We start from the raw sequence: 24984 nt of genomic DNA on the forward strand, positions 1-24984 counted from the left end.
TGATATGATCTTGATCACTTGTTGGGATTTCCCAGGTAATAGACTATTCCAGGTTGCAGCGTAAGCCTGATTTGTGTTTTTGTCTTGATGCTTGGAGACAGCAAGCATTGCATTGTGTTAGGTTGCTGCTTAATGTGTATGTGAAAAAAGGGGGAAGAAGATTGAAAACCTCTGAGAATTCCACCTTGATGTAAGCTAATTAAAAAATAAAGCAGTCCACAGTGAGTGGAGACAACTCTCATAGCACATGGCTTACCAAGTGTGTGTTTTATGAAGCAATTAATGGTATGATAAATCCCACTGAGGACAGGCTTAAGTCTGCATCACCTCAGTGTTGTCATAGCACATATCTGCGAGTTGTTTTGTATCTTGCAGACCCTTTCAGAAACCCTTTGCTTCTGACTCTTCAGGAGGTGGATGTGAGGTTTGGAAAAAGAATTTGCTTAATGGGTTTGTGTATAGGATTAGATTAATAGTAACTTTGCTGTTAGTTTGAAATTCAAGATTTCCTGTTGCATTTGTCAGTCTGTTTCTTTTCAAGTGCTGTAAACTATACTCAGCCAAATAAGCAGTTTGAGTTTGGTTGTCAAAAGGTAAAAGCATGCATTTGTGTCAGCGGCCCAATAGCCATGGCCCGCAGTCTTGGTATAAAGGGAGCTTGCTTTCTTTTTAACATTCATACTTGTATTGGAGAGCTGATTACTTGAGGGGGTTTTTTCATTTGGAAAATACATAGGATGTTTTAGATAGATCAAATGCAATTAATACTAAAGACTGTTTTACTGAAAATAGTGAGAAATTGTTGTAATGGATTTTTTCAGCAGCTTTATGCTGAAGGGATATACAAGCTTTTTATATGAAGCAGAAGAAAACAGTGTTTAATGTTTTCATGTGGATAAACATTGTTTGCAGTACTAAATACAAAAATCAGAATAAATAGGTGAAGAAATATCAACACAGCAAATTAATAATTTGTATGTGTTATGGATCTCCTTGTTAGAAATGGTCATACATTGGTCATTATAATCAGTTATGTTCTGAAATAGATTTATCTTGGCAAAATGCGTGTTCATTTGATATTTTGGTTACGAGCTGTTTTGTTACTTTTGTCTGACAGGGGTTATCTACTTGAAAAATATGATAACCCAGTATTGGCCGGACCGTGAAACTGCACCAGGAGAGATCCCTCCTTACTCCATCCCTGAAGAAGATAGACACTGCATTCGTGAAAATATTGTAGAAGCCATTATTCAATCTCCTGAGCTGATTAGGTATGCAGTTTTTACATGTTTTTGAATTCGTTATGGTTTCTGACTTGTTTTTTGCTTGTTTATTTTTCTTTTTACACTACTGATACAGCCTGCGGAAACTTCCTGGTACAAAATCCTTCACAATGAAAAGTCAGACCCCTGTCACTTGATTAGTTAATGTTCCTCAAATGAATACTATTAAACAGAGTATGGAACCTAAACTTTCTATTAAAAAAAAAAAAGCTTGAAGTGAAGTGTTATATGACATTAGCTGTTTCAAAACCACAGGAGTATTATTTAATCACTGTATACTTGATTTCCAGAGTACAACTTACTACTTGCATTCATCATATTATCAAGCATGACTATCCTAGTCGTTGGACTGCAGTTGTGGAGAAAATTGGGTTTTATCTTCAATCTGACAACAGTGCTTGTTGGCTTGGGATTCTTCTATGTCTTTATCAACTTGTGAAAAACTATGAGTAAGTAGGGGTTTTTTTTCTACCGTATATAAGAGCAGGATGAATACACTTACATCTCTAGTGTACTGTATATATATTCCAATGGTGTAAAATTGCATGTGGGATCAAGCACAGGTTGATAGACATCTAAATTTAGAGACTTACCATGCTGTTGCTGGCTCATATCTTTTCTAAGAAATGACAGAAAAACTGCTTCCATTAAGAAATTAAGATTGGAAGAAAGGGTGCATCTTTAAAGCACTGATTTGATGCTTCTTATATTTGGATTGAAATGTTTCAGTGATATAAGCTTCATAGCAGTAAGAAAATCTGCTTCAAGTCAGACTTCTTGCAGCAAACAATTCTGTGTTCCCAGCAGTTTGAAACTTAAGGAGTTTGCACTCTAGGTATCAGTAGCAGTTAACATTGCAAAGGTTTCTAAGTGTGAAATCTTGAATGCTAGGAAATGTCAAAATGACTTGGCTTTGGTTTAATCCTCCTGTAAATTCTGAATGTCTTTGGCTCTGTATCTGGTCTTAACGCTCCGAGCTTTAAAGCTTGAGAAGTCAAGTGGAGCTTTGCTGCTGGCCTGTAGGAGGCTGGCTTAAGTGGTAAAGATTGCAATCCTGAAGTCATGCAACTGTTGTAACTGGGGGAATCCACAGTTTAATCTTTGAGTCATTATGTGCAGTATTACTCCATGTTGAATTTGTGATGGTAGAACAGGTGGATAATGGTTCCTCACAAATGATTTTCAAGAGAAGAGCTTTAAACACCTCTGTATGTGATTATATTGCAGAAGTCTTTCTGTGAATGAAAATTGCAAGTCCCAATGAGAAAGCAAGCTTGCTCAACTTCTAAATTAAATATATTTCATTGAATATGCAGCAGAAACTGATGAGATAAACATTAAGTGTTGACTTGTGGTAAATTATGACTATAGTAGTCCTTGTGTAAAAAAAAAAAAAAAAAACTTCTGATATGATTCATAGATTCATAGATACATTAGGTTGAAAAGGACCTACAAGATCATCTAGTCCAACCATCCTCCTATCACTATCCCTACCCAAATACTAAATCAAATCCCTTAGCACCTCATCGAAACGCTTCTTGAACAGCGCTAGGGATGGTGCCTCAACCACCTCCCTAGGCAGGCCATTCCAGTGCCTGACCACTCTTTCAGAGAAAAAATGCTTCCTCAGGTCTAATCTAAATCTTCCCCGGCGCAACTTGTGGCCATTCCCTCTCGTCCTGTCGTTATTTATCAGGGAGAAGAGGCCCACCCCCTCCTCACCACAACCCCCCTTCAGGAAGTGGTAGAGTGCAATAAGGTCTCCTCTGAGCCTCCTCTTCTCCAGACTAAACAATCCCAGCTCCCTCAGCTGCTCCTCATAAGACTTGTGCTCCAGACCCCTCACCAGTTTTGTTGCCCTTCTCTGAACACGCTCCAGGGCCTCAATGTCCTTCTTGTAGTGAGGGGCCCAAAACTGAACACAGTACTCGAGGTGCAGCCGTACCAGAGCTGAGTACAGGGGGACGATCACCTCCCTGCTCCTGCTGGCTACACTATTTCTAATACAGGCCAGGATGCTGTTGGCTTTCTTGGCCACCTGGGCACACTGCTGGCTCATGTTAAGCCGAGCATCAGCCAACACCCCCAGGTCCTTTTCCTCTCTACATTCTTCAAGCCATTCTGCCCCAAGCCTATAGCATTGCATGGGGTTATTATGGCCAAAGTGCAGGACCTGGCACTCAGCCTTATTGAACCTCATCCCATTGAGCTCAGCCCAGCTATTCAGCCTATCCAGATCCCTCTGAAGGGCCTCCCTACCCTCAGGCAGTTTGACACATCCTCCCAACTTGGTGTCATCTGCAAACTTACTGAGGGTACACTCAATTCCCTCGTCTAGGTCATCAATAAAGATATTAAACAAGATGGGCCCCAATACCGACACTTGAGGGACACCACTCATAACAGGACGCCAGCTGGACTTAACTCCATTAACCACTACCCTCTGGGCACGGCCCTCCAGCCAGTTCTCCACCCAGAGAAGAGTGAACCTGTCCACACCACGGGCTGCCAGTTTCCCCAGGAGAATACTGTGGTTGACTGTGTCAAAGGCCTTGCTGAAGTCCAGGTAGACTACATCAACAGCCTTTCCCTCATCTACCTGTCTGGTCACCCAGTCATAGAAGGAGATGAGGTTGGACAAGCATGACCTGCCCCTGGTGAACCCGTGCTGGCTGGGTCTGATCCCCAGGTTGCCATGCATGTGTCGTGTGATCTCCCTCAAGATCATCTGCTCCATAACTTTCCCTGCTACTGAGGTCAGGCTGACAGGCCTGTAGTTCCCCGGGGTCTTTCTTACGGCCTTTCTTGTAGATGGGAGTCACATCGGCAAGCCTCCAATCTTGTGGGACCTCTCCAGATAATGAGCATATTTATTGTGTGATTAACTAAGGTAACAGGTGTGTTCACAGTGTTAGCTGATCACATGCTTTAATTGAGGCCAACAGCTATTCATAACTACTCATACTTCACTTTCTGGTGAAGTTAGCCAGGATCAGCTTTGCCGGTCATACAGAAATGTGTAAGCTATATTACTTGAACAGGATTTTGGAGCTCACTGTTCTGTTAGTAATTTTTACAGCACATGCCATCTGGGAGTAAACTGAGTAGATTTCATATTTCTGCAAAATGACACTGGTAAGAGACTGTGCACTGATAATGTTTAATAGTGGTGAAAAGTCTACAAAAGATCTTTAAAACAAAGAAAAAAAAACCAACAAACAGGCAAAATCTTCCCACAAGAATCCAAGAGTATTAACTGCTTAAACCAAAAAATCATGCTGTATATTCTTAGTGATCTTTACTTCGTTCTTAGGACTTGCATGAACTAGATGCTGTTTTGCAGAGATAACACTTGAGTTAACAAGGACTTCCTTCTTAGCAAATTAAAAGTTGGGGATGGAATATAAAAATGCGGCTTCATTTTCTTTCAGAAATGTTGAAATGTTTTGGGAAAGGGAATGTAGCTCTCATTTCAGCCCTGTTTCAAAGTGTATTGCAATTGAAGCCTGCTGCGAGTCTGTCATGTGCCCTTCAAGCCTACATTCAGGTTGTTAGATGTGGGCAAATTGGATAGGGAGATGTGGGAGACCTTTCAGTTTGCGTTCTTCAATGCTGGTGAAGTTATCCAGCTTTTGGAAATATTTTTCATGAGGTGTGAACCCTGATAAATGTACTTCTGGAATTTTACTGGTAGCCCAACATCTGCTATTTTTAGCAATAAATATGTTCCTTCTGCTTGCACTTCGTGTAGTGCTTTGACTGTTTTTTCACTATAGTAATGGTGGGGCAGAATGTGATTTAGTATTCAGAGTGTGTAAATTGGCAGGAATGCAGTACTAGCAGAAACATAACGTGGATATCTAATGGAGTAACAAACTCCACTTTGTTTTTCTACTTGCTTTTTGTTTGTAATGTTGCCAGGCTATAGTTTTACTCTGAGTTCTGTAGCAAGAAATGGTTAGGATTTTTTAACCACACATTGGTTATATTTCAGTTCAGAACAACCTGCTCGTGTCTCCTGGGGAAGGGTGGGCTTACAGAGTTCCAAAACTTCCTGAAAGACTTATAAAGCTAGCTGTCTTTTATCTAAAGGTACAAGAAACCAGAGGAGCGTAGCCCTTTGATAGCTGCAATGCAACATTTTCTACCAGTTTTGAAGGATAGTTTCATTCAACTCTTGAGTGATCCGTCTGATCAGTCTGTCCTCATCCAGAAGCAGATCTTCAAAATATTTTATGCCCTTGTCCAGGTAAAAAATAGTGTATTTTTTATAATCAGTAATTTAAAGCATTTTTTTTTCTTAAAGTAGACTGAAATATTAACAGTATTATATTAGTTGTGGCAGATTATTTACGTTTACTCAGCTCTGGTATGCATCACAAGTTTTTTTGTATCATTCATTGTGCTGTAAAATCAGTGCTGTATTTTGTCCTTGCATTAGACAGAAACTTAGGCATGTTCTCCCCTCAGCTGGAGTGTTTTCTATAAAACTGTTGAAATTACTTTTCTAATGACAGATTGTAGAGGCCAACCTACACAGAAATACCAGTGCAAAAGTAGTTCATAAAGAAACTCATCATGTTAACTGCTTCAGAACTCAGTCTAATATCTATTTAAGGAGTGTCTTAGTACTTCATAAGCAAAGTAGCAGTGAAGATTTCTAGCACCATAGAAGATTTTGGAGGATGCAGTCTAGATTGTATTAAGTTCTTGGTTTTTTTGTTTTGTTTTTTTAAGGGGAGCTAGTTGTGGACATAGACTTGAAAAAACTATAATTCAGACTGTGAATGTAACATTATTTTCAAATTGCTATGTAATTTATTTTGTTTCTCTTTTGGATAAGTACACATTACCTTTGGAGTTGATAAATCAGCAGAATTTGACTGAATGGATAGAAATCCTGAAGACTGTTGTTGACAGAGATGTACCAGCTGTAAGTGTCTTTTGATTATTATCTGTTTAATCTTAAGTACTTTTCATTTCATAAATTTTAAAAGATATTATTTCTGCATGTTTTTCTCAATAGATGCCAAGAAAATAATTTGGAAGTAAATAGGATATTTTGAGCAGGCTAGACAAGTTCTGAAAATGTGTAGCTTGTGCAGGAGTTCTGTTTTTGAATTATAGCATTATTTATTTTGGCTTCTTGTTTCAATAATTTGACCACTTATGCAATGTATATCATGGGATTTAGTTTTAGATGGGATGTACTTCATACTTAAGTTGGAAGTGTGATATGCAAATTGCATTGTAAAATTAAAGTGAACTAAACTATGCTACGTAGGTGTCCAAAATGCATGTAATTTTTTTAATTTTTTTCCTAAAGGAAACTCTTCAAGTTGATGAAGATGATAGACCTGAGTTGCCTTGGTGGAAGTGCAAGAAGTGGGCTTTGCATATCTTAGCTAGGCTTTTTGAGAGGTACTTTAGCTTCCATCATAATTTCTTTTAAGAACTCAACCAAATAACTGTCTGTAATAGTGCTTCACGCTTTAATTTGCATACTTGCTTCAAATTCTAGGTATGGAAGCCCTGGAAATGTTTCCAAGGAGTACAATGAGTTTGCTGAAGTGTTCCTGAAGGCATTTGCTGTTGGTGTTCAGCAAGTAAGAAACACTGAACCTTGGGAGTATTGAGCTAGGTTTAGTGTTCATAACCGTTTCTTCCTTCTCGTTCTTACTTTATAAAAACACTCCTTAGCTTTTCTAGAATGTGTGCTTGTATTAGCTCCAAAATCTGTTGATTTGAAAGGGATTAGATTGCAAATAGACTATTTATGAAAAGTCTGAGGGAGCTGAATGCTTTATTTCAACGATGAGAGGAACACCTCTCAGTTCAGTTTCCTAAGTATTTTTTTAATTTGATTCCTGATGAAATTCTGACTATTTGCAGGAATAATATTGAAGTGGTTTTCACCCTTTTGCTATGGATGAACAGATAAAAACGTATGTTGGGATCACTGATTGTTCAAGTATAAACTTGAAGCATACTGCTAATATTAATATCTTATTATTTCTCGTTGACTATCTAGGCTATATTCTTTTCATGTGTATGTCAAACAAAAAAAAAATCCAGCATTTTATCTGCATAAACTACTTTAAGCTTGACCGAAGCAGGCTTGCCCTACCCAGCTGGAATACATTGATTCTTACTCCTAGTGTTTGTGGTTATTTTGCTCAGGATTTTGTTTTTGTTTTGAAAGACCTGATGAACCAGTACGAAACACTTGTTGAGCTGTGCTGCCTTGGTTGTTCCTTTATACAGTTAGAGAATTTGTTTTCCCATTTCCCTTGAGCCCATATCTTGCTTTTTCTCACTTGAGCTTTTATGTCTTTTCTTATTCTTTGCTTTAATTTTTTTTAAATTTGTTGCATCTGAGCGAAGGGAGGTCATTACTTAGATATGTTAAAAGAAACCTGAAATGTTTGTCTGGAACACTTTTTAAGTAGTGTAGCTGTGAAGACCGTTTGCTGATCCTCTGTTTTGTCTTCATTTTCAAAGACTATCACCCGTTTTTTTCATTGAATATTGATGAATTTAAGAATGAACAGTTCTCTTCTAAGTTCTTTTGGTTTTGATTTTTTTTTTTTCATATTGTATCTAAAAAATTGAATGAAAGCTTGGAAATGAGATCTGTTGGTGGTGCTGCTCTTGCAAGTACAGCATTGCCACTGCTCTGAGTTGGGCTGCAGGGGAAGCCTTGTATTACTAGTAGCAAACTCGGGTGAGCTAGAATTTAAATACCAGTAATGTTTCCATGTCCATTTCGTGTCATTGTGGAGAGCCAGGGACTTAAGCAAACATCCTGTGACTCGTGTTGGTTAGTCTGCAGAAGAACTGGAGCTGAAGAAAAGGAAAGACTGGTTCATCACCCTCTGTTGCCCACACATTCTTTGTACAGTGTCCCTGTTGTAATGTAGCACATAGACGAGGATGGTAGGCTGACAGGGTGCATTTTACTAATCCAGTGTTTAGGCATGAATTTTTGTCCCTAAGGGTTGGGAAGACAGGGCAATAAGCCTCATAGAAAAAGGTTCCCTGAGCAGTGGTGATTAATTAGCATTACTGTTTTCATTTTAGAAGATTGCATGCTTAAAAAATACGCAGTACCTGTTTTGAGCTTTAAGTTGCTTTATAAAATTAACAGTGGCATTTAATGCATTAGTCAGTACCCATTTTAATCTGAGTAAACATTTAAGGTGCATTTTGGGAGGATCTGTAGGATTTTGATGGATTGTGTCATTTGTCACCTTAAAATAGTGCTCAGTATATGCTATTAATTAGATATGATTTTTCTAGGTGTTGCTGAAGGTGCTGTATCAATACAAGGAAAAACAGTACATGGCTCCTAGAGTTCTGCAGCAAACACTGAACTACATTAATCAAGGAGTGTCACATGCAGTCACCTGGAAGAATTTGAAACCTCATATTCAGGTAAACACTTTCTGGATTTAATACTTACAGGAGCCAGCACTACATCGTAGTACAGTGTCCCTGTCATTGCTAGAAATAAACTTCTGTGAGCCTCTGCTGTAAATTACCTGCAGAAAGAGTTTAAGCCTCGTTAATTAAGTCTTTCTTGATGAATGAGTGAAGCTAGCTGTTATTTTTTTGCTATGAATCTTTCATATTTTACCAAATGAAATTGGCTGTACAACAACATAACAAATTTGGAAATGTTGATAACTACTGGATTTATCACACTGAATCATCTCCATACAGAATAATCCGAAGCAAACTTTAAGGCAGTACAGAAAAGTCGACTGTTTTCAATTAGTTTGAGATGGTTGCCAGGTTGTATCAGAACTGAAGAGGAAAAAAATCTGATTTCTGTTAAATGAAGGACAGAATATAGAGATTAATTTAGTAGTGTTAGTTTGTTTACGACTTTTCTTTTAATTGCAGGGGATTATCCAAGATGTGATTTTCCCATTGATGTGCTATACAGATGCTGATGAGGAGCTTTGGCAAGAAGATCCATACGAATATATTCGCATGAAATTTGGTAAGAATTTAGGAATGTCTTCACGTTAAAATTTAACTTCACAAAAAAGGTTGGGTTTTTTTGATTGTGATAACAGGGATGACTCAAATCTTTAAAAAAATAGAATGTCCAAATGGTACAACCTTATGTAGCCCACCTTCAGATAGGTTGGCCTATGGGACAGACACAGTGTTTTGTCAGTGATACAGTTGTTTCTGTGCTTGTAAAGTAGCTGGTTTTTATTTTTACATTGTTTCTTTTGGGAAAGTCGAGCAGTCCAGGTCTAGCTTACATTTTCCTAAGTTTAGTGCTACTAAAAGTCTGTGATTTACCTTGGCTAATAATTTAGGCTCTGGTGTTCTCATGATCTCCATGAATTTCAAATATGCTGTAGTTCTGAACAGATGTACCATAACAGTAAATGAAATGGCATGAAGCAAGCCTCACCTTCCAGACTTGTCTAGTTTTACCCTATTTTGTGGTTTGCTACTTTGTTCATGGAGTTTATTGTAATCCAGTGCAGCTCTTTTAGGCTAGAGAAGAAAGAAGAAACTTCAGACTTCCAGAACAAGTTCTTCTTTCTTTCCTCTACGATTTTTATGTGGTTAGAACAAGAAATCATAATGGTTTTGGAGATTTCTTGTCCATTAGGTCAGAAGGACCTTTAAACAATACAGGTATTACATATGGCTCTGATAATCCTCTTCTGCAGGGGAAGAAGGAAAAATGCTTTTTTGACTGAACCAGTTACATGCCCTTAATGGTGCAGCAGATAACATAGGGAAGCAGGCAGTGATGTCTAGCTAAAAAATATTTATTCTAATAATGGGACGTTTCAAATTTGATGTGCAGAGGCAGTGATCATGAAAAATCATGCAGCTCTCAGGAATGTTGAACTCACTGCTACTGTTTGCTGATCTTGAAACATCTGTAATAAGAAAGCATGAAGAAGCACCTGAAATAAAACCAGAAAATTGCTTTCTTTTGTTTTGTATGAAACCATTGGATAACATTAAGATAATTATTTACATCAAAAGACTGCAATTTATAGCTTTCCTATTTATTTAATAGATGTATTTGAAGATTTCATTTCACCAACAACTGCTGCTCAGACGTTATTGTTTACATCATGTAGTAAAAGGAAAGAGGTAAGCTGTTCAAGGATTTTGCTGAAACACAGTGCTTCTTTGGTTTATTTTATAATCTGTATTTACTTGCTGAAAGAACTACTGAGAAGCTTTACTTTTCAGCTCTGTCGTATTATAGTACAGTAAAATTTGCCATCTATCTCACATTTATTTTGTACTGGTCTACTTGAATTTGTATCCTCCTCTAGGACCCATATATCGTATATGTTATGTGTTACAACTGATGTGTAAAACAGAATCAAAATTCCAGACTTAGAGCAGGTTATTAGACGTTCACACAGCCTGAGCATTTCAGAGCACTGAGAATGGTTGTGCCGTGACTGATTGAAATACTTTGTGTATTCAATGTAGGTCTTGCAGAAGACAATGGGCTTTTGCTATCAGATCCTTACGGAGCCAAATGCTGACCCTCGTAAGAAAGATGGTGCTTTACATATGATTGGTTCTTTAGCTGAAATTCTCCTAAAAGTAAGTGTAAGAAACCTGGTGGTTCTTCTTGTGTTGTTTTTTTTTTTTTACTTTTATTTTCTTTCTCCTCCTTTTCCTTCACTCATGTATGTCTTAGAAGTGGGAATAGCTGTTTGAATTTTCATGCTTTGGAATTGCTGCCAGGCTTTTTAAAAATCATTGCACTTAATTCTTTTGCTTTTATACAGCTGTCATTTTAATCGTGCAGGTTTTGCCAGGTCTTGATCCAGTTCAGATGACTTGTGTTTAAGTTCTTTGAAATTTTCTGCTTGTAGTAAGAATTGTTGTGCCATTTTCTATGCTGTACTATTTAACTACATTCCGTTTTCATGGAAGAAAAGACAACAATCCATCCGGTGAGGGGCTGATGACTTAAGATCTTTTCTGTGTAGAAGTGCAGAAATGAAGTGAAATCAGTGAACTTTGTCAATTAGCGTGGCAGTGAATAAGAAAAAGGTCTTTCATTTGTTTTTGGACCATGACTGAGAAGTTTCTCAGACCACATTTGCTTTTGGTACCAGGGTAATATGCCACCAAACAAAAGCCTTTTCTTAGAGTCCACAAATAATGAAGAAAATAGTGAACCATTACGTCTGAAAATTACAAGTTGATTCTATGTAAAGTTGGAGCAAAATCTGGGATTTGTGTTGCTTGATGCCTTATTTTAAAGGGGAAAGTTAAACGTGAGGGTTTTTTAAGCTTGCATGCTGTAGGAGTTCAGACTTACATATGTGCCATTTTTATTGTATTAGGAATATGTTTTGACATGAGATTTTAAACTGATAAATGTTTCTGTTAATATTCCAACAGAAGAAGATATATAAAGATCAAATGGAATATATGTTGCAGAATCACGTGTTCCCTCTCTTCAGCAGTGAGCTGGGTTACATGAGAGCGCGGGTAAGAAAGCCTAAGATTTAATGTTAAAATGTACAGTTTTTCCAGCTCAAGAGTTAAGGAATATTCCTGGTGTTACTTTTTCCTTGAACAGGTGCACTTGTTTCTTGCCTGTAATAAAATGAACACATAGATCAGTGTTTGTATATGATTACGAACGGCTACTGGGAGCTATGAAATGGCTGCAGAACTGTGTGCATAGTTTTCCATCTGTGTCTGGTGGTATAGTCTGTTTGTGTTTTACATTTAGACTGTACTGCTCACACAAAACCTGCAGCCAAAGATGAACTTGAGATCATAGTACTGGTCTAGTGATGTCTGAATGACACGCCTCCCACTGGCCAGCCTCCATACCCTCAAACATCTTCATCCTATGAGTTTTGTAGTATTGTTACTCAACATTAGTTTTATTTCACATTTAACAATTTGCATGGGTTCTAGGTATGTGGATAGTCAATAATCCTGTTTTTAATTTTATAGCACTGAAGTTACTCAGTGTCTTCTTTTTCAGGCTTGTTGGGTTCTTCATTATTTTTGTGAAGTCAAATTTAAGAGTGACCAGAATCTCCAAACAGCTTTAGAACTCACAAGACGGTGTCTGATAGATGATAGAGAAATGCCTGTGAAAGTGGAAGCTGCCATAGCGCTACAAGTTCTGATCAGTAATCAAGAGAAAGGTAACCCTCATTATAATGAATTGCAACCAAGTGACTGTATTTACTTCATTATTCAAGAAGACATAACACTTAATTGTGTCAATGAAATAGGCATTAATATTGTAGTGTTCAGGGAAGCTTTATTCTGTTCTTCCCTGATAATGTAGTCGTTAGTCTATTCTGTAATCACTTAAGGTAACTTCCAGCTCGCAGAAGTTTCTTATAAATAACATCAGTTTAAGGCACTCAGATGAGTACAATAAATGTGTTATAAGATGATATAACCCATCCGGTTTGATAGCTCCTGATGGTTAAGTCAGAGATACAGTGGCAGTATAGGTGAATGTCTGAGCCTGTGTTCCTTTATGTTAAAATTTGTCACTTAAAAAACAGTAAGTTTTGCCCTAGCATGCTTTATGTAGCTTAATGTTCCTGAAGCTGGAATAAAAACAACGCTGCAAGCATAAATTCTGTATCAGATATCTGTTCTGCTAATTTGACAGAAATGCTTGTATACTTCTTTTTGTTAATCAAAACTTGTGTTGAGAAGTAATCTTGCGTTCCATACATCGTGGAACTCTATGGCCTTTGTTAGTTCAGTTGTGATCCTCTTGATGTAGCCTTCTTAATTAAAAATCTAAATGTTAATATTGTTTGAATGTTTTGTACTACTCTTTTTGATGGTACAGTGATGCCAAAGCACTAGTATATATTGACATGCTTATACTGGTATTGTAGTTCTCTAGGAGTGATACTGTCAGATATTAATTTCCACTTATTTGTTTGCAGCAAAAGAATATATTACTCCATTCATTAGACCTGTAATGCAAGCTTTACTTCATATTATAAGAGAGACTGAAAATGATGATCTTACCAACGTGATTCAGAAGATGATCTGTGAATATAGTGAAGAAGTTACCCCAATTGCAGTAGAAATGACGCAGCACTTGGTAAGGCTTTCTGGTGACTTGGAAAGTTGTTTTCTGTGTGGGAGGTCAATCTGCTTAAGTGCATTAATACAGATGATTTTCTTCTACCATTTGACTTTTTTCTCAGAATTTGGGTTTCATAAGTTGAACTAAATGGATATTTCCAAGAATTGTTGTAGAATTTGCTGAGAAACGCTTATCCATGTTTTCTTCTGGAAGCGTTAATGAATTTTGGTAGGAGTTGCACAAAAAGGGTTGAATCTGCAGCTAACTTATTTGCAGCAGAGATTAAGCTTCGATGACTGTGTCTAGCAAGCTCTACTAATGGTTTCAATAGTAGAGGTCAGTTCGGTGCCAAACTGTTCAAGGCCCTTACCTTACAGTTAAGTCTGAATGGTTTGCATGTTCTCCTTGAGAGTACCTGCAAAAAGATCCAATCTAGTTTGCAGACCTTGTCTCAGAAAGCTTAGTAGTACAAATGTCGTTTTGTTTTTTTTCATGGAAAGTAACATCGCTTCTTATTCATGAATGGATAAGGGATGGCAGTTCATCTGGCTTAATTTTCCAACTTAATCAGTCGTGAAAACAAACTCAGGAATGAAGCTGTCACCTTAATATTTTCTTGGCAGAGCACTTCAAATTAATTCTGTAGAATGTCAAAATTGCACAGTTGTTCTTCGTCTCCAAGCATTTCCTCACTGAATGACATTTATGGGCTGTTTTGTTCTTACACGCAGGCAATGACATTTAACCAGGTGATCCAGACTGGACCCGATGAAGAGGGCAGTGATGACAAAGCAGTGACAGCAATGGGAATTCTGAATACTATTGATACACTTCTCAGTGTAGTTGAAGATCACAAGGAAGTACGTGTGTTTTACTTTCAAAATGAATACTTTAAGTCTAAGCCACTGGGAAGTCTTTTGTGTGTCTGACGTTAATTAGTTGAAAAACTGTCAGCAGCCAAAACTTTTCTTAAAACGAAGGACAGTGGCAGACTGGATCAGGTTTCTGACATAATAAATGGGCTAACTCCTATCAGGAATACATCTTGTTTTAAATATGCTACTACTGATTATAAACTTTCCCTGCCAAGTCAGCTATTGCAGTTTGATAACTAACAGTGGGGTTTTATTTCTTTGACTAAGTAGTTAAGTAATAAGTTGTACTCTGAAGACTTTACTGAAGAAACATAATACAAATTGTGTGTCCAAGGTGTAACAGTCCAGTGTTGTCATGTGATAAACAAAGGAGCAGTTATGCTTATAGACTTGGCTGCTGAAGCTGCCAAACAAGCATTTACTTGTTTTTGTTGGCAAATGGATTAACAATATGCTAATCCTGAGGAGCTCATTTGTAAGAAATGGATCAATACATATTTATACCTGAGTGAGTGCCATAAATTGCCAGGTTATTGACTTTTTCTGTTAGCTATTCCATAGACTGAGAACTTATTTTTGGGAAGACTGTACAAACCTGTAGACCAGCACTGGAGTTAATGTAGTACGCAACCAATCCATCCATATTAGTGTTAGGGTTCTTCTGAAATTTCACTTTTCTGTAACAGCAGATACTTCCTACAGCTTTCATTGCTTAGGTCTTTGAAGTGTATGTTGATTTCATGTGTTCTAATTGGACGGAATTAAGGCGTAGACTTACTCAGACTTTTTTTAATGGATATACTGTAATAAACTCTAAAGATTTTTTTCCAGTGTTAAGAGTATTGAAATGTGAGAAGTTTTAAATTGTTTTTAGAAGATACTTTGTAAAGACAAGCAAGTTGGAAAAAGTTAAAATATGTTTAATTTCGACTCCAAACTATGGAAAGCAGTCATAAATCTTTATTTTCTTGCTTTTTCAGATTACTCAGCAGCTGGAAGGGATCTGCTTGCAAGTGATTGGAACAGTTTTGCAGCAGCATGTATTAGGTATGTGGACTTGAATTTGCTTAAGTTTTCAGTAGCATGGGAAGGGCTTTAAAACTGGTGTATATTTCTGTTCCTTTTAGAATTCTACGAGGAGATTTTTTCCTTGGCTCACAGTTTGACCTGTCAGCAAGTTTCTGCGCAAATGTGGCAGCTTCTTCCTCTTGTTTTCGAAGTCTTTCAGCAGGATGGCTTTGATTATTTTACTGGTAGGTAATATAAATCAGAAAGCCATGTGGTTTCATGTATGATTTCATGCAGAAAAGTGAATTAGATCTTTATTGAAATGTTTAGGAGAAAACCGGAGTGTTCTCACCTCCAGATACTTAATTCTGCAAACAGATCTGCTTTGCAAGGGCAGCTCTGGCTAGATACGTACCTTTCTTGAAAAACATCAGGCACGAACCATGATAAACTTAAATAAACATAATGTGTGGCTTTTAACCTGGTTTTGTGAGCCGTCCTGTTCATAAAACTTGAAAACAAATCTAACTTATTCTTAATGCAGATATGATGCCTCTCTTACATAATTATGTGACTGTTGATACGGATACGCTTCTGTCAGACACAAAATACCTTGAAATGATCTACAGTATGTGCAAGAAGGTAAGTAGATGACTTTGATTCTTTTTCACAGCAGTAAACTTGAAAAGTGTTAGATTCTGATGTGTGCTCTTACAGCATTGTCCTCTTTACCATCTTTTGTTAATTCACAGATCATAATGTTATTGCTGAAAAATGTTAAGAGGTTGCATCAAATTTTAGTTGTTATATGCTTTTGCTAAAAGGGAAGAAGAAAACATAAGGGAAGAAGAAAACATAAACAACAAAAGCAGACTGAACATCCCTCTTTTTGTGCATGTCTTATTAATACGCTTTTTATATAGAATAATGTGTGTATACATACATATATATTGCAAAGAGTAGGTAATTTAATCTGGGGTTTGTAACCTTGCTACAGCAAGGATACCAAATACTGTATGTATGCTGAAGATCTGAACTCTGTTAGCTAAAACAAGTAGAGTGGAGATGTAAAGTAGAGGGATGGGAATAGAAATGTTTTGCTGAGGTTATATAAGATCAGTGACTCAAGTTGAATGTAGAACGTGGTGATTCTGACTGTTGCCAATCTTCATTTGATGAAAAGTTGCAACTGGGTTGGCTGTAAATACTGCTTAATATATACTGGGGGGGGAACCTCTTAGTGATTAGTGTATTATTAGGTGAGCGCAGTGAATCTTTGGCGTAAAAGCTGTAGATATATAATCTAAAGAATATCCTAAGTATTAAAAAAAAATACAGAATGCATGAATTCTTAAGAGAAACTTTTATTTGGTGTATGGAAATAAACCTTTTCCAAATGGCAGCTAGTTCTTAATGCAGTTAGTGTGGTGAGGTCTACTGTGTGCGTAGAGTTATTTCCTGTTTGCACGGGTAAATTCAACTGCACTCTGCACTGTCGTGTTCTCTGTGGTTCTGATAGTGAGCATTGCTGTAGATTTGACTTCTTCACTGAGGGGTGTTCACACAAGCATTGTAGATTGGGTAAATTTATATTGGCTTTTCAGAGCAAAGCAGCATTTTGAGAGCTATTTTCAACGGTACATAATAGAAGGAATTACTTTTCAGGTCCTGACAGGAGTTGCTGGAGAAGATGCGGAATGTCATGCAGCAAAACTATTAGAAGTAATTATTCTTCAGTGTAAAGGGCGTGGAATTGATCAGGTTGGTAACAACTTTGGTTGATATTACTAATGTTAAAAAAATATCTATTTTTTTCAAATATGAATCGATTACCTATTAACATGAAAATTTCTGTTACAAGAAGTTTGTGTAGGGTGACTAATGATCCTGTCTTGTCCCTCAGTGTCACAAATCCTATTGTGCAGTTAACAGCGCTAGGAAAGTAGTTACTGCACACTTCGTCTCCAGGATTTAGGATGCTGAAAAACTCAGTATAAAGTGTTTTCATGAATCTGGAAGAGAGCTGTTTTAGGAGCATCTTAGCTAAAAGTTGATTAATTTTATTCTAAGGTAGTTATAGTCAATATTGATGAACATGATTCAGTCTGTCAAATTAGTAGCCTTTAAATAAGAATGAAAATGAAGTTCTTAGAATCACAATTAATGTCATAGAGGAGCCCGGGATTTCATTAAATACGAATGGAAGTCAGGATTTGAGAGATTTGTGCACTTCCTTTGTGTATATGGCAAGTACTATATAATAGCTATGTGGGTCGCTCTGAAAGTAATGCCTGCTATTTATTTTCAAGGAAACTACATCAGATACAGAGTGTAATAGCACTAAAAGACAGAGTAAATTCTCAACTACAAAGCACTTCTCAATGAAGTCACTGTAGGCAATGTGTATGTATGTGAATGTAATAAAAATTAAAATATGTGCACCAGTGGAGGTGACCTACTGTCACCATTACTGAAACACACTGCCTTACCATCTCACTGCATTTATGTGCACTGTCTGGCTTCCATAAATGTTCAGCAATCAAAGTATGGGGATTTACTTCTGTCCATGACGTCACAAAATCCGTATGTCTTCAGAAGACAATAACTTTTCATGTTCTTATTTCAACTTCATTCATATGTGACTTCTGCTGGCTTTGAACAATTATTTCCATTTTACATCCTATGTGTTTATGGACTGGTCTGGTTTTTCAACCATTTCTGGAGTGCGAAATAAAGATCTGATTTTGACCACTACGTTTCTTTCTTCAGTGCATACCCTTATTTGTGGAAGCTGCTTTAGAGAGATTGACCAGAGAAGTGAAAACGAGTGAACTACGAACAATGTGCCTCCAGGTTGCCATAGCTGCTTTGTATTACAATCCACATCTATTATTAAATACATTGGAAAATCTTCGTTTTCCCAATAATGTGGAGCCTGTCACTAATCACTTCATAACACAGTGGCTTAATGATGTGGACTGCTTCTTGGGGTGAGTGTTTCTAATCTTGAAGATTGTTCTTTAAGATACACATCTATTATCAGCTTCTGAGTCATAGTGGAATTTGTAATTTGTACGCTGTTTTGTTTTACAGTCTTCACGATAGAAAAATGTGCGTGCTCGGCTTGTGTGCTCTCATTGATCTGGAGCAAATACCACAGGTTTTAAATCAAGTTGCTGGCCAGATCCTGCCAGCTTTTATCCTTTTATTTAATGGTTTAAAAAGAGCTTATGCCTGTCATGCAGAGCATGAAAATGACAGTGATGATGATGATGAAGCTGAAGAAGATGAGGAAACAGGTATGGAAACTGAAAATCCATTATGTTGTGTTTCTTGGTGGATGTGTGGAGGTTTTTTTTTTTGTGGGATTCTGCAGAATTCCCCAGTTCCAAAAATCAAAGCTAAGATAGAGCATTAGACTTTTTTAAGCGTCTTTCAAGCATATCTGCTTGCTTTCCTTCACTCTTAGAAACTGATTTCCTCAACTTTGTCTCCTCAAAGTTGTTGTCAGGATAGCTTTTGTGTGTGGGTCCTATTGGTGCTGAAAGGAATTAGTGCTGGAGCATGTTTTTGAGAAAGAAGTTATAGTCAGTAGAAGGAGTTTCCTACTGTGCTTCATTGTACAGTTTGGACTAATACAGATTACAGATTGTGGCATGAAATGCTGGAGTTGTAGATGCATACTGAAAATGGATCATAGTCATGGAATGGTTTGAGTAGGAAAGGACTTTCTTACTGGTCTGGTTCTTACTCCCCTACCCCGGGCAGAGGCACTGCCCCAATGAAGAGGCACTGCCCCAATGAAGATAACAGTTCTTAGGTTTCTTCTGAGGTAGGGATTTTTCATTTCTCATTATAAAGGCTGATGAAGTTCAGATAGACTGTTTTCTCTACACAGTCCCGTCACAAACTTTCACTTTTTTTTCCATGTTCTTTATTTGAAGTTGAAAATTACATGCAATTTCTCCCTACGTCTGTTTTTCATCTTTTCTGTACGCTGCTTAAGCTTTTCTCTTGCTTCATTTTGCTTGTTACATTGTCATCCTGATGTCTTTGAATATTTGAAGCAGCTTTCAGCATTTAAGGTCGTTTTCATCTATCTAGTTGAAGGCAGGTTTCTTTGATTTCTGTTATTGCCTTCTGGATTCCCCAGACTGTTTTCATTGCACACTTATTCCTATCATTTCTTGTACTTCTCAGGCATCATTTCCAAGTCCCTTTAGAAGACCCCTTTAAACAACTGCTTTCATCAAATTATTTCTAACACCCTTTGGAGTACAAATGCTTTGTTTAGTTTTATCAAGTGCTTTTCAAAACTATCTGTATGTTTATGTATCTTTTTTAACTGTTCTTGAGATTAAACATTTGTGTGTGTGATGTTTAACGCAGAGGAACTGGGGAGTGATGAAGATGACATTGATGAGGATGGTCAAGAATATCTAGAAATTCTGGCAAAGCAGGCAGGTGAAGATGGAGATGATGAAGACTGGGAAGAAGATGATGCTGAAGAGACTGCTTTGGAAGGCTATTCCACAATTATTGATGATGAGGACAACCCTGTTGATGAATATCAGATATTTAAAACAATTTTTCAGAGTAAGTAATTTTATTTTACTTTCTGGATGACAAACTACATTTTAACTTAATTTTGGCCCATCACTGTGAACCAAAACTTGCTGAAATACATGGTTTTCCAGTATATGGTTTGAATGAGTTCTTTGTTTGAAAAAGGGGAGAATGATGCCATCATTTCACTTTCAGAGAAAGGGGAGCCCTTGGAATGAATTTGTGGTGGGAGGGAAGAAAATAAGTCAGAGAGGACTGCACGATCCGAGACGTGAAAATACTAACAGGGTTTACCAGAATAATATTTGGATAAATTAATTTTGATTATTTGGATTTGGCAGTGAGTTAATATGATCTGAGTTACAGAATGTTGTAATGAACGTATGCCTTTTGTTTACGTTTTCTTTCTCTTGCAGCAATTCAGAACCGTAACCCTGTGTGGTACCAAACTTTGACGCAGGGCCTTAATGAAGAACAAAGGAAACAATTGCAGGACATAGCAACTCTGGCAGATCAGAGGCGGGCAGCACATGGTATTGTTTCCTCTTTATACCATTAAGTGATTCTTCAGCTGTTTGAATGCTGTTCATATACTCAGCAGCCTATATTTCAAGCCTGGTAAAGTATTCATCAAAGCAGGCTTGTTTTAGAGTCCAGCCATGTTTGAAAAGGCTTAAGATTGCCAGGTCACAGAGCATTAGTGTATAATCTATGTGGCAAATCATGGCTGTATGAAATGGTAGAAATGTCTCAATAAAGAGCTGTTTATAATTTGGATTATGTATTATGTACTTCATTATACATATGGAATTCTATATTATATTGCTTGTTAATAATGTTGGATTTGAAAACAATTGATTTGATGACCTCAAAGTGGATGATCTTAACTGGTACGGTATTAAACAAACATGATGTGGCCAATAGAGTATTTCGCTATGTGATTTAGTCCAGCTGGGATAGGCAATGATTCTATGGGTGAGAAAACACTAGCTTAAAAACTAGCATCCATCTATAAAGCCACACTGTTAAACCTATTAAATACTTCAAAATACTATTCTTCAGAGGAGATAACATGCATTGAGGCTTTTAAGTATAGGAAAGGGGCAAATATTCATGGTTCTTCTGTTAATTTCTTGAGTCCTAGAGAATAAGGCAATATATATCATTCTCTGAAGTCAAGGAATCTTAAGGGATTTGTCTAGGTTCATATTCTGCGTCTTAATGTAGCAAGGTGCTTCAGATTAGAAGTTCAGAATGCTTTTAGTGAAAAGCTTAGTATTAAGAGTAATCATTTTATAAAATTTTGACAGAAAATAGCCAAATTTATCTCAAAGCTTATTAAGTGTCCAGGGTGATCCACTTTGATGAATATAAACTACAGTCTCACTGTGTTCTACATGTACGTTTTATGAATAAGAACGTTCTTTGTTTTCCAACTGCTTATTCATAGAACAAATTAGGTTCAGGTCATGAAGTCTAACTTAAGGCATAAGATCCTTGCAGGATCTTTATTACTAACTGATTATATTGATCTTCATTCAGGCTTTGTCAGCCGTGGACACGACCTAATAGAAAGATCTAGAATCTAAATGTTTCAGTAGTGTAACTGCTCCATATCCTTATCTCCACATGCTTGGAGAAACTTGCCTTCTGTGCTCTAAGAGACAGAGAGTAGACAAAGCTGTGTTCCCCCCGTTGTGTTCACTCCCTGTCCCTCGTGAGCCATGGCAGTATTTTTCTGGCCTATTTCAAATGAAGCAGTCAAAATGCATACCCTCTGGATGGTGAGCTGTCCTGTATTCCCAGAAAGAGGTCAACTGGAAATCCAAGAGAGAGGAGAAAGATAGACTTGAAGTTAGGCATTTAATAACCTTTGTTACTTTGAGCCAGGCATAGTGCAACCTTTTTATGTTACCTATACTGTAGTGTTGGTTGACAGAAATGCATATGTTTGCTTTTTACCAACCTGTTTTTGAGCCCTCCTTTCATTCAGAGCTTTTGAAAAGGTGAGAACTTGTAAAAGGCAACCGTGCTGTCATCTGTAAAGGATGTAGTATGTATCTAGTAAAAACAGATAGAGGATGCATCTGTGTGCATACCTCCAGTGCCTAAAGGTGTTAAGGCGTGGTTGAAAATGAAAAGTGATAGATGTGGTGGTTTCTCTCAGAACTAAGCTTATTTCTGCTTATAATGTTGAGCTGACGTAGGAACAAATGAAAACTGAGTCGATATCTGTTGAGTGCTTTTCTTCGTGTATGTGATCTGTTACTGATCTGATGGTAGAGTGTTCTAATCAGAAAGTAGTGGGCATCTGTCAGCAATTGTAGAAATCCAGCATTTGTTCGGGTTTTGTTTCTGAAATGTGGGAATTGCATACTCATTCCCAAATTGGAAACATAGATGTCATGAATCATTTCAGCATAACTGTAAGTCTGTCTGCTGGGGCTTGACGCGCTTCTGCTCTGTGGGCAGTGATTAATTACACGGGTAGCCCCCGTTCTAAAATCCTCTCTCCTGGAGGATCAGAACGGTCAGACACAAATCCTTGATCTGTCTTTACCTTCCCTACACGTGCACTAAATATTTTCCTTCTATTTTTGTTCTTCTTCTGTTTTTTAGAATCCAAAATGATTGAAAAGCATGGAGGATACAAATTCAATGCTCCAGTCGTGCCAACTTCGTTTAATTTCGGAGGCCCTGCCCCAGGAATGAATTGAATTATCACTTTTCCTGCTACTGTGTGATTGTAGTGAAGAGCTTGTGTTCCTCCCAATAGTGGTTCCAGAATCGGTTCATGTTATCTACAGCTCACTCTAAACTAATTGATAAATAGATTGGACAGAAGCCCCAGATGCGGGACCCGATCATGCAATCTAATACTGGAAAGCAAACCAGAGGGGTTTTTTTTTTGAAGATAGGAAGAATCTGAATTTAAAGCTTCAAATGACACACTTGGGAAATCGGAAATCAAGAGGGATGTCATGAAGGCAGCTTTTCTTTTTCTGAGGAAAAAAAATAGGCATGGGCTGCAGGACTATTTGAAATCTCATTTACAGTACAAGTTAGGAGGCAGACTTAATTTTTACACCAGTGGCGGTATGAGTATTTGCCCAACTTCCCTTTTCTCCCTTATTTGGGTGTCTATCGATGTAAATAAGGTAATCGAATAGCCTTACTTAATCTTCATCGTTTCCATTTATCGAGATTGTTCATATGTAGAATATTGGACACAATGTAGCACTACATAACTGATAAATCTGTAAATGAATTAGCACTTTCATATTGAAACAAGCCTGCTAGCCTATGTACAAAAATAGCAAAATGTTTGCTGTTTATAAAAAAATAAAAATAAAAAAGAAGGGATGTATTGGGGAAAATAATTTCAAGTTATTAATTTAAAATGACCTAGCAGTTTTGTACCTGGTGACTTTGTGGTGCAGTCACCTCTGGTTGTGACTTGAATTCGGTTATGTAAAAAAGGGGTTTAGTGATATTTCATTGCTGCTAAAAAAAGACAAATAGCAACACCCTCTGTGTCTTTTGTTTTTCTTAAAGATCTCACTGTACGAGTTGCAATTTGGATACAAATGTTTATTGTAAGCACTGAGAAAGTGATCTCTTCTGAAGCATGTAAATTAGATGTGAAGTTCTGCTCTTAAATGAGTCGATTGAAGTGTGTGGATGAAACATCTATATATGCAATCTATTAAAAAACAGATAATAATTTGGCTAACCTGGGCTTTGATCTATGAATGCAGTTTTCCCCTAATTTTGCAAAACTTTTTTTCCCCCGATATGTGGTAGTGCGACTGCACTACTGCTGCATTTTGTTCCATCTCTTTTTGCACTCCCAGTGTTAGTGTACGATTGTCTGCCTGATCCAGACAGTGTATTTGAAGTTTTGCCAATCTTCCAGTTTTGAAGCCACAATTTTCTTCTTTCAAAGTTGCTATAGTAACTAGTATTTTAGCTAGAGAGGCAAAGTACAGTTCCCTCTGGGACCACTATCAAAACCACTGTATGAAGAAGCCAGCAGGGAGATGCTGTGAATGGGTTGGCTCAAATGCCCCCCTTTCTTTTCTTAAAGCATAAATCCATAGGTTTTTGATCTTGCCTTGAGATCATTGGTGTCAGGTCTTTTAAATCAAATGTGTTTGTTTTTTTTTTTCTTTTGGCTGTTTTTATATAAAAAAATGTCACCTGCTGTTACAATTGATATTAAACGAGCTACCTTAATTTAATGTAAGCCTCCAAAATTTAAATACAGGTTAAAAATAAACTGAGTTTATATCTGTAAAAATGAAATGCACATATATATATTATGATACTCAAAATGCAGTCTTCAGAAAATTGGTTCGTGTGGTGTGTTTTTTTGCATCAGCAGCGTAGCTGGAATTGGTGGTGTGGGGTTTCCTTGCTGAGCTGACTGGCACAGTTCTCTGCCTTCTGTTCATTACAGGACTGCTCGTGCTGTGCTGTGCTGTGCTGCAGGGAAGGTACATGGGGCTTTTTCACTCTCTCCTCTGGACAGCCTTTCTTAGGCAAGAAACATTGCCCTGTGCAGAGTGCTGACAGGACAGGCTGAGGCAGCACTACACTGTCACGTTGCCCTATTGCAGTAACAAAGAGAACAAAAATAAGTACTGAACCCAAGGTATCTGTTACACTAGTTGTAAGGGAGCCTCAGCAGTACTTCCGAGTCCTAAGCTGACTGTCCAAGTACATGAAGCACAACTGTGTTGTGTAAAATGTGTTGACTCCTGAGCCCCAGAGGTGTATTCCGGTCTCCAGCTCATTAACAAAGTTTTTATCTTGCAGGAAAAGGTGAGACATGAACACAGCATGTTTTTTCCTATGCATTCCTTAACTTTGAGAAACACCCAGTTGGACTTGAATCGTTTCTGAACATCTGCGTGCTGGGTATCTGCTTATCTTGTTATGCTTCCTGCCCCCGAGAAGTCTGAGTTTCAGGACAGATGCCGCTTTTGCCTTATGGTAGGAGATGCAACACAGCAGCCAGAAGGCTGCACGTACAGTGCAGATGGCAAGAGGGAGAATTATCAATTTAGTGCCATTGGTGATATTTCTGGAACTGTTCTATTTTTCCACATCAAGGGTTAAGTTCATCTTGGTGATCACAAGCTTGATCACACATTTTTCCTAC

General features: G+C 37.5%; 1 protein-coding gene and 1 non-coding gene across 2 annotated transcripts in view; both read left to right on the forward strand.

Annotated features, from left to right (window-relative positions):
* IPO7 (importin 7) overlaps positions 1 to 24174 on the forward strand; it is a 33509-nt gene extending 9335 nt beyond the window's left edge. Inside the window, exons 3-25 of the mRNA XM_065755316.1 lie at positions 1118 to 1271; positions 1574 to 1732; positions 5376 to 5532; positions 6127 to 6216; positions 6610 to 6704; positions 6805 to 6889; positions 8583 to 8717; positions 9189 to 9288; positions 10339 to 10415; positions 10767 to 10883; positions 11694 to 11783; positions 12292 to 12457; positions 13226 to 13386; positions 14103 to 14231; positions 15227 to 15293; positions 15374 to 15499; positions 15799 to 15896; positions 16920 to 17015; positions 18024 to 18244; positions 18348 to 18553; positions 19644 to 19850; positions 20237 to 20353; positions 22440 to 24174. Coding sequence (XP_065611388.1) covers positions 1118 to 1271; positions 1574 to 1732; positions 5376 to 5532; positions 6127 to 6216; positions 6610 to 6704; positions 6805 to 6889; positions 8583 to 8717; positions 9189 to 9288; positions 10339 to 10415; positions 10767 to 10883; positions 11694 to 11783; positions 12292 to 12457; positions 13226 to 13386; positions 14103 to 14231; positions 15227 to 15293; positions 15374 to 15499; positions 15799 to 15896; positions 16920 to 17015; positions 18024 to 18244; positions 18348 to 18553; positions 19644 to 19850; positions 20237 to 20353; positions 22440 to 22537 — 2951 coding nt within the window. The 3' untranslated portion in view covers positions 22538 to 24174. The remainder of the gene's footprint in view (positions 1 to 1117; positions 1272 to 1573; positions 1733 to 5375; positions 5533 to 6126; positions 6217 to 6609; positions 6705 to 6804; positions 6890 to 8582; positions 8718 to 9188; positions 9289 to 10338; positions 10416 to 10766; positions 10884 to 11693; positions 11784 to 12291; positions 12458 to 13225; positions 13387 to 14102; positions 14232 to 15226; positions 15294 to 15373; positions 15500 to 15798; positions 15897 to 16919; positions 17016 to 18023; positions 18245 to 18347; positions 18554 to 19643; positions 19851 to 20236; positions 20354 to 22439) is intronic.
* On the forward strand, positions 11965 to 12146 carry LOC136044025 (small nucleolar RNA SNORA23). The gene has a single exon (XR_010621776.1). It is a non-coding gene; the product is annotated as a small nucleolar RNA SNORA23 (small nucleolar RNA).
* Positions 24175 to 24984: the final 810 nt, after the last annotated feature.

The sequence above is a fragment of the Cyrtonyx montezumae genome, unplaced genomic scaffold, assembly GCF_038088225.1.
Source record: "Cyrtonyx montezumae isolate F1298 unplaced genomic scaffold, pur_monq_1.0 scaffold_10, whole genome shotgun sequence".
NCBI classification, from domain to species: Eukaryota; Metazoa; Chordata; class Aves; order Galliformes; family Odontophoridae; genus Cyrtonyx; species Cyrtonyx montezumae.